Raw genomic sequence first — 9907 nt, 5'->3', positions numbered from 1 at the left:
TATGACTATCTCTCTAAGCACCATCGCTTCCACACAATCTTTTCAACGGCAACCACGCCCTCCCATCCTCTAAGTACTATCTTGGCAGGCAGCACTGAGAGGAGGAGTCTGATCTTTAAAAGGCTTTGAAATTGAGCTGTTAACAATAAAGAAATAAAGCAACAAGCCTTTTTTAAAAAAACATGTTTTTAAAAGGCCTTTGAGCAATAATCCATCTCCACCGCTCTCTCTCTTTTTTACCCTTTGTGCTAGAGGCTTTTTATTATTTAAATTTGCCGAGTAACAAAGAACACCCCCCTCCAAATGTTCCATTTTGAACAATTGAAAGTTTATGTGCTAAATAAATAAATATACATGTGTTGGGCTAACAGTTGCTTCTGTGAGTGCATCTGCAGTAGCCTGGCAGGGCAGGGCTGTGGAAGGGATATGTATTGTGGGCCAAACAGGCTGTAGGGAAAGACAAAAGCATCAGGAAGCTTTTGCTAAGTGGGGGTGGGCAGGTGGTGGAGTACTTCTAAGTTCATTATAAGAGTGGTTTACCGAGCCCTTTTATCCTACTTGAATTCAGTCTTTCTCAACTACATAGTCCCTTTCCTGGAAATGAAATGACAAGAAAAACAGTTCATTTTAATCTCCTTGTTATACTTACAGCTAAGGATGGGTAAACTTATCTCTCCCCCCCCCCTTATTCCATGCCCCCTCCCCAGTCTTTTAAGTTTTAATTTTCCACATTGGCCTGGGCCCTGGATCTTTAATGGCTAATCTCACACTGGGAAAGCCAAGCGAGGTCAGGGTGTTGCTCTGAAGAGGAGCCTATCTACTTTTAATGTGATAGAAAGTAACAAGGAACTCGAGGTTTCATATGAGGAGCACAAACAAGGATAGAATAAAGGTAAGAAGGTAAAAGACCGCTGCACGGTTAAGTCCAGTCAAAGAAGGCTGTGGGGTTGCGGTGCTCATCTCACTTTCAGGCTGAGAGAGCCAGCGTTTGTTCACAGACAGCTTTCCAGGTCATGTGGCCAGCATGATTAAACTGCTTCTGGTGCAATGGAACACCGTGACGGAAACCAGAGCGCGCAGAAACACTTTTTAGCTTCCCGCCAAAGCAGTAACTATTTGTCTACTTGCACTGGTGTGTTTCAAACTGCTAGGTTGGCAGGAGCTGAGACAGAGCAATGGGAGCTCACTCCGTTGCAAGGATTCAAACCACCAACCTTCCGATCGGCATGCCCAAGAGGCTCAGTGGTTTACACCACAGTCACTACAATGAAAAGAAAAGAAAACCCTGCTGTCTACAGGGAAGTAGGGATGTGATATATCTGACCTTAAGGAGAATCAGACTCCAGTTGCAAGTCCTGGCCGAATTGGTGGTGGTGATGTTTTCTACCACCATGAAGACCACTCACATGGTTTAGCATTCGGAGAAAATAAATTACCCACTGGAGAAGTGGGGCTCTTCTCTCTTGAGGCTACTCACCACCTGCCAAGCCCAATGGGTCCTCCTATTTTGTACCTTCTCCTGTTACTCTCTCTCCTTTTCTCTGTATAAAAAAGCAAGACCTTTGTGCATTCCTTTGCTTTACTCCACTCCATTATTAGCTGTTGTTAGGGAAGATGTCACTCAGCTACATTAGTAAAGAAACAGCAATTTGAATGCGCTATAAACATACAACACCAGATGGCGCCAGAGAGCAGGAAATTTTAAAATGTGGTTTCCCATAAGGATTTATTTATTTTGTTATAATGATCTAATTTCTGACTTATTTATAGCATTTGTTTTCCTGTATCTAGATCCACCCATGGCAGCAGCTGCCTTGTAAACTGGGATCAGCATTCTAAACTGGGATCAGTTGCCGTCTCTAGAACTACCAGATTGGGAGCATTTACATTAGGAATGATGTGAACTGGAGAACCATAGGTTCTTCATCTCAGTCAATCTTCATCTCAGTCTTTCCCTCTTGCCTCATCACTTGCTTGCAGGAAATGTGCCCACTTGTCTGCTTGCTACCAGCTGCCATCATCTCCTTCTCTGCTGCTCAGAAAGCAAGTGCCTCGTGGGTGAATGGACAGCCTTCTTGCTTCTTGGGGATTTTCTTTCACCAATGGGGAAAAGGAGGGATGGGGGAGAAATTCAATTCAGCTCACATTTAAAGTCAGTTTCCAAAGCAACACAAAATCTGAAAATTCACACTTCTACGAAGTATGCAGTGTAGCTCTCCAGCCAAGTAATGTGTACAATAATGCATATCCTAAGGCAAAGTGTGCATTAAAATGTATATATTAGTCAAGACAGCATACAAAAATGCATTATATGGGGATTTTATTGCAAAAATGTTCATATTAGGCAAAAAATGTGTGTATTAGGAGAAATCTGCACAAACATGTACTTAAATTTTCACGAGGACTTTAAAAAAACCAAAAACCCACAAGCTGCTGCAGTAAGGTTAAGAATGGGTTTTAAGATTGGAAAAATGAGAAACTGTGAGAAACAAAAATGGACAGATTTGCCTATTCCTATTCAGTCTCTTTTGGATGCCATTGGTCTTGGCCATTAGGCGATGGAGACCTAGTCAAATATGAACTAGACAGAGCAGCTTTTCTATGTTTGGGGATTTCAAATAATGAGAGGAAACCAGTAATTAAAGCACCTCCATGGGAAATGGCAAGTGGCTAATTAACGAGCAAATAAGAAGCTATCTATCGGTAATACTGCTGAACAGGAAGCAATAGGAGAAGATGGCATAGAATTAGAAGTTGCAGGGAACCTTTGGTGACTTCTGAATAAATATTAGAGAAAGATTTTGACCATTGGGGAGGATTGCTAGAAGGTAATATGCTGCTATATTGTGTCCTGTGCTTTTAGCTTATCTTGGAAAAGTAGCTGCAGAGGACAGCAAGTGTCAAAGTAACCCCCCAAAAGATAAAAATGTTACAATGTTGTTGCTGGGTTGCTGTTGTTTTGAAGACACATTATGCCAGGGAGGGAAGATATTAACAAATTCAGAATTGATACAGACTTTAATTGGAAATTATGTATTTAAAAAGCCCCACCCTAAATAGTCTCTGGGAATTTGTAATTGTTTTATTATTTCCCTCCTTGTAATTATAGAAGGGGAATGTAGCTGTGAGTTTTAGAATAACTAAGTTCTGGAAAGGAAAAAGTGTGGCCACTTTCAGGAGCAGTGTGACTGAGAGTTGTCTAGGATTAATAGGTTGTTTTTTAGAACAGGAACTTCTCTGTTCAAGTCTGGTTATACAGTATTGAAATTTTAGATACCATCCAAATCATGTGGCTTCTTTACTATGTATTAAGATAGATAGATAGATAGATAGATAGATTCTTTATTGTCATTACACTAGTGCAACATTGCACAAGTGCAACGAAATTGGATGCCATCCCTTAAAAACAGTAAAAGCAAAACAACAACAACAACCAAACAAACCACCTTCCAACCACACCCACACCCACCCCAAAAAACTCCCAGATCTCACTATCGAGTTACAGCATTCAAAAAGGCCACAGCTCTTGGATAGAAACTGTTTTTCAGTCTATTTGTCCTTGACTTGATGTTTCTATACCTCCTGCCAGAAGGCAGTAGTGCAAACAGACTGTATCCCGGGTGAGATGGATCCTGCAGGATGTTGTTTGCTTTCCTAAGGCAACGGGAACCGTACAGTTCTTCCAAAGGTGGGAGAGGGTGACCAATAATCCTTTGGGCTGTGGTTATGACCTTCTGGAGCACCTTCCTCTCTCTAGCTGTACAACTGGAGAACCAAGCACAAATACAGTATGTGAGTATGCTCTCTATGGAGCCTCGGTAGAAGGACACCAGCAGTCTCTCACTCAGATTGTTCTTTTTTAAAAGTCTGAGGAAATAAATTCTCTGCTGGGCCTTCTTCACCAGAGCAGTGGTATTTGCGCTCCAAGTCATGCCCTGATCCATAGTCACTCCCAAAAACCTGAATTCCGCCACCCTCTCCACCCGTTCCCCGTTGATATACAAGGGCTGAATGTCCGCCTTTTTTTTCCTGTAATCCACCACCAATTCCTTGGTCTTAGCCGTATTAAGAGCCAGATTGTTCTCTCCACACCAAACACAGAGCCGCTCCACCTCGTCCCGATAGGCGGACTCATCCCCTCCTGAAATGAGCCCCACCACCGTAGTATCATCAGCAAACTTGATGATTTTGTTGCTGGAGTAGATGGCTGTACAGTCATACGTATAGAGAGCATAGAGCAGGGGACTCAACACGCAACCCTGTGGTGAGCCGGTGTTAAGGCTAAGGGCTGTGGACACATGTGACCCTACTCTAACCCTCTGAGAACGTTCTGACAAAAAATCCAAAACCCAGAGACAGGTGGAGTTGGGGAGTCCAATCGTCTCTAGCTTGGACACCAGTCTATGGGGGAGGATAGTGTTAAAAGCAGAGCTAAAATCCACAAACAGCAGCCTCACATAATTCCCCGGCTGCTCCAGATGGGACAGAGCAGCATGGAGAGTGGTGGTGATAGCGTCTTCTGTGGATCTATTTGCCCTGTATGCAAACTGGTAGTTGTCAAAAGTTAATGGAAGACAAGAAATAATATGACGGCGCACCAGTTTCTCAAAACACTTCATGATGATTGGAGTCAGTGCAACTGGTCTGTAGTCATTCAAACTACTGATTGTGGATTTTTTAGGCATGTCTTTATGAATTTTGATGTTACTATATGTTGCATTATTCACAAATTTAAAATTCATGTTTATGTCCCACCTTTCCAGTGTGGTGTAGTGATTAAGAGCGGTAGGCTCATAATCTGGGGAACCGGGTTCGCGTCTCCGCTCCTCCACTTGCAGCTGCTGGGTGACCTTGGGCCAGTCACACTTCTTTGAAGTCTCTCAGCCCCACTCACCTCACAGAGTGTTTGTTGTGGGGGAGGAAGGGAAAGGGGAATGTTAGCCGCTTTGAGACTCCTTAGGGTAGTGATAAAGCAGGATATCAAATCCAAACTCCTCTTCTTTCTTCTCAGAAAAGTAGAACAGTGGTAATAGGAGGTGGGGTGAGAAGATATTTCTACAAAATACTATTGCTGAAGTAAAAATTAAAATTAAATGTAATAATGACAAAACATTCTCTTCTTACAGCTGGAAAAATTATTCCCTGTGAGAATATTTAAAAGAAACGGCCCCCCATGTTTCAGCATATCCAGCCTATAAGTACTATGTGTGGAAAGGTAAATTGTGAGATAGTAATTTTAAACGCCATAGGGAAAAACCTTTATGCAAATATAGCACCACTTGAGAAATAATCAGGCACCCAACATACATAGTTGGCCCAATCCAGAGAGCTGCTGAGTATTCTAGTCTTCATGTACGGTATTTCCTGTGCATCTGATTAAGAAAGCAGATCCTTTAACTTCAAAGAAAGCACTATGTACACATGTACAATTACGGCATAAAGCTGAAGTGGGTGTCTCATCGTTGCTCTTGTTTTTTCTGTTATATTGAAACTCAAAAATACCCTTCAAGCAAAGAGAAGAAGAAAGCAGAAATATAGATTTGACTGATAATAATCAAACTTTGAAAAATGGATATTCTAAATACAGCAGTAATTGCTTTGCTGAAATCCAGGGCTTTTTTCAGTTGGAGCTCACAGGAACTCAGTCCCAGCACCTCTCAGGTGGGCATCATTGCCATTATAAGAGAATATGAGAGGTGTTCAGGGTGAGTTCCTGTAAGAAAGGCACTGGTGCCTATGATTAGTAGAATGTCTGTCATCTGCTGGGTGGGGCTTAAGTGTTGTGTTCTGGAATTGGCCCTCCCCTTCAGGTGTTCAGTTAAGTTCCGTTAGAGAGACCAACTGCCATTCTTGCCTCAGGATGTTGTTTTAGTTTCTCTCAGACAGTATGTTATTGTGTTACAGTTTTCTTTATTATTAATGCTTTGTTTGACATATATGTGAGCCAAAAGAAAGACATATATATGTGCTGAAAGAAAGAAAAAACTCTGCAGAAGAATGGTGGAATATCCTAAACTGTGTGAGTGAGGGGATATTCCTAGTCTGACAGGAGGATTGATTTTTTTAATCGCTCCCACCCTCTACAACAGTTCCATCATCATTTTTCTAGAAAAATAGCACGGCTGAAATCTATTTCCTCAATAGAGTTATGTAGGTCAATCTTACTCGGATATCCCTAACTTCATACAGTACAGTGGTACCTAGGTTTTCAAACGTAATCCATTTCAGAAGACCATTCGATTTCTGAAACATTTGAAAACTGAAGCATGCATTTCCAGAAGCATTTACGTCTGGAAAACTCAATGCAGAAGCCATGTGGCATGTTCGGCTTCCGAAAAGCATTTGAAAACCGAAGCAGTTACTTCTGGGTTTTCGATGTTCGAAAGCCGAAATGTTCGACTTCTGAGGCATTCAAAAACCAAGGTACCACTGTATTCTGATAATTTCATGTCCCACTAACTTTGACCCACTGGGCCTTCTGTTTAAAGATTGAAGTTAGTGTGTGTGCTTGTTTTCTTTCTTAAAGAGAAGTGAGATGTAATGGTCATGTGCACAGAACATGTTTGTAACTTTATTCTGTCATATAATAATCCAAAGAAATCATACTATTACTTTCTTCACAAGAGGACAAATACACACACACACACACACACACACACACACACACACACACAAAGTTGTTTACAGAAGTGCCTTGTGGTGACTGGCATTGGTATCACTCGGTTCCATGCTCTGCAACAATCAGCCGGCCTCATGGGAGATGTGACCACAGCTTGGGACATGGGGCCGTTTGTTCACTCACTTTCTGTGAAAAGAGTTCTGAAATGTGTTTTGAATAGACAGCATTTTCTTTGTGTAGTTAGTAAATAACACAGGGCAAAGTTAGTCAGCAAGTTACAGAGCCTTCTGCATTCTGATTCTTTGGGGCCCTTTTGTACCAAGCTGGGCAGGATGTTTTTCATGGAATGTGACCTTGCTGCAAAACCGGAGGTAAGGAGAAAATGTTGGAGTAGTAAGCTAGGGAATACTTTGTCATACTGCTGACGGAAGATCTTGTGAGAAGATCTGAGTGACTTGAATCTTCATGTAGCCACTCTACTGTACATTACAGTGTCTTCTGATGTGTTTGCTCAGCATCTGGTGTGAAAACCTCTAATGTGCCAGTAGGGGCCTGCTTTGGATTTAATTTTATTTTGTCAGTGCAAAACATGAGGGCTAAAGTGAAAATACTTATGTCTTTAATTTAGAAAATAGTAAGGAAATGGGATCCATCTGTCTGCATCAATCTCAAAATCCCTGGAACGGAAGGCAAAACTGTGTGCAAATTAGTAAATGACAGAGCCGGGAACCTTTTGGGCAACTGTACCGAATCGCCAGGTAAAGGTAAGCTGGTATAAAATCATATATCCCTAAATCATGTGGAAGATCTTTGTCATTCTTTCTTATCATGAGCTTATCATTCCTTATTCTCCCTTTGTTTTTACCCATAAACCATGGTCAGACTCCTGGTGATCTATCCATAGGTTCCCATAATTCTGTTCACATTTCCAGAAACACTAATTTGACTTAAAAAGGAAACTGGTCATTCATATTGCACTCCTATCTATGTCTATGCGGAAGTAAGCCCCACTACGTTCTGTGGGACTTACTCCTAGGTAAGTGTTTATAGAATTGCAACCTATAGAGCTTAGAATCATGCTTATTTCCATTGTTTGTGTTATGTAAAGCAGATACTTCTAAAACTACCCAACCCCCATGGCAATCAGTGATGTGGCTCTTTAGGAAGATAGGAGGAAATGCATCATGGAACAGAAATGAATTCAAGAAAGTTTTTTTAAAAAAACAACACACAACTACTTTAGCTCATAAAAATTGCTGAGCCACAATACTTCTCAGGAGGAGACTTGTTGTATACAGCATAATTGCTCCAGAAATCATGTGATTGATTATGGCTATTTACTATGTTCCGTTCAGGAGAAAATATAGAAATAGTTTTGCTGGTTTTTACTCAGGAGACGTGCTTCTTACGATAAGCAATAGAACCGCATTTGTTGTTGCAAAACCAGTACTGATTAATATTGGATCCTGACTTTGCCTCCTGAGACTAGAAGAGCTCCTTCTGTCCATGGAAGCCTTCTGACTCAGTAGAGGAATGGGGAAGACGTAACTTTCAGAACTCTTAGAATAGGGAGGTGCAAGATAACTTGCATCAATTTCCTTCCATGTCCCTACAGCACCCTATGTCCTTCAATGTCTGATCTGGGGATTGGGAACCCCCTGCAACAATGTGGTATCAGGCATGGGCATTTGCCCGCTAGTGAAAATGACTTTTTATTGGTGAGAATGTCCCAAGTGGAACTGGGGGTAGCAAATTCTGGATCCAATCCATTATGTTTGCTTTCTGCTAGAAAATGTGTTTATTATTGTTGTTACATTAAGTGGGTACTTAGCAATGAAAAATAGTAAGCTATATATTATACAGTAACTGTAGGTCTAGTGCCATATTGTGATAAATAATTTTATATATATATATGAAACTCCTCTGTGGGGACTTGTATTTCAAACACATGCAAGTATTTTTTCTGTCTTAGAGGCTTTCCCATTAATTAAAAGTTGCATTAATTTGTTGGAGGTTATTGATGTTATGCAACGAGGGAATAACTCTACTATATGTTAAGACAGTAAAGTTAATAGTTTGCATTCAGTCACTTACAATAAATAATCCACTAGAGGTCAGTGCAGAGTGCTGGAATTGAGCTTCTGCCTACGCTGAATACTTTAACCAGCCTTACTAAAACTGAATGTTTCTTTATGCCAGTATTAATGGTAAAACCTTAGAATACCATACTCATGTTAGAACAGATTAGTATGAATAAAGCAATGCATGCTTTGTAGGACAGACTTGGAATTAAAATTCCAATAACAACTATATCATATGTTTCAAAAGGGGCAGCACCAAACAAAAGAAAGCCAGAAGTGTGTGTGAGAGAGAGTGATGGGGTGTGTGTCAAAATTGTACTATGTAAAGTAAAATACACAAAATGTGTTTGTGGAACCCTTCCTCAGATGCACAGAAATTCAGTATATTGCTTCTTAAAGGAAATATCTTTCAAAGCATAAGATATCATTTTACCATTTTATTATATCGTTCTTTGTATCCATTTGGTAGCATTTTTAAAGAAACTTTCTCACAATGAATGTCCATCATGACTTGGGAATGGAAGGGAGGTGGAGAGGCTGTGCTCCACTAGGTTGTGTGGTCCAGTACATCAAAGTTTCCCACCCCCAACTATTTCCTAGACTGCCTTGTGGCTGGTGCCCATTGGGGCTGTTAGGGCAGAAGGCAGAGGTGAGAAATGAACAATGATCTGTACCTGAACAATGATTCTGCTGGGCAAGGTCTCCCTCTCTACCCATCCATCTGGAAGCAGTTCTGAATGTGTGTGTGTGTGTGTGTGTGCGCGTGCGTGCGTGCGTGCGCACGTGTGTGTGTGTGGACTGAAAACTGTGCTAGGTCATATCACTATGCGGTGGCCTGGCAGGGCACAGCTTCCATTGCTTCCCATATTGGCCTAGAGAAGCACCTCAGAATGTGAGTAGCAAAGCCCTGGGCATGTTGGTGGAGAGGGAGAATGGCCTAATATGCTGGTAGAGTGGAAGGAGCTGGATCACAGAGAGAGGAGGGTTGTGTGTGTGTGCACTGATTTATGGGGTGGGAGGAGAGGGAAAGGAGCAGGGCATTATAATGGCGTATGAGTTTTATTAATAGATTTATATCCTGCCTTTCAGGACAGGTGTCCTCACATGGCGGTATAAAAGGAGTTGTAAAATGTATAAAAACAATTTAATGAGTACCGGTAATTAAATATGCCTTGCCTGGCAGAGTTAAATATGTTTAATTCCTCCT

At 41.3% G+C, this 9907-nt stretch overlaps 1 protein-coding gene and 1 long non-coding RNA gene across 9 annotated transcripts in view; one reads left to right on the top strand and one right to left on the bottom strand.

Moving 5' to 3' along the window:
- Positions 1–1709: 1709 nt before the first annotated feature.
- LOC308593150 lies at positions 1710–5753 on the bottom strand. The gene is made up of 2 exons (XR_014010787.1): positions 5308–5753; positions 1710–2093 (listed from the first exon to the last, which is right to left on the bottom strand). It is a non-coding gene; the product is annotated as an uncharacterized lncRNA (long non-coding RNA).
- A 53-nt stretch (positions 5754–5806) lies between these two features.
- The window catches only part of ST18 (ST18 C2H2C-type zinc finger transcription factor), a 214091-nt gene continuing 209990 nt past the window's right edge, over positions 5807–9907 (top strand). The window contains exons 1-2 of one of the 8 annotated variants that reach the window (XM_081204411.1): positions 5807–5885; positions 7248–7383. In XM_081204411.1, the coding sequence (XP_081060537.1) occupies positions 7333–7383 (51 nt within the window). In that variant the 5' untranslated portion in view covers positions 5807–5885; positions 7248–7332. Of the gene's footprint in view, positions 5886–5905; positions 6020–6731; positions 6991–7247; positions 7384–9907 lie in introns of those variants that run through there. The other 7 variants (XM_081204410.1, XR_014010624.1, XR_014010626.1 and 4 more) reach the window with 7 other exon arrangements.

Source organism: Podarcis bocagei (assembly GCF_964188305.1).
Source record: "Podarcis bocagei genome assembly, chromosome: 8".
Lineage (NCBI taxonomy): Eukaryota > Metazoa > Chordata > Lepidosauria > Squamata > Lacertidae > Podarcis > Podarcis bocagei.
This window is presented reverse-complemented; position numbering and strand designations above follow the sequence as displayed.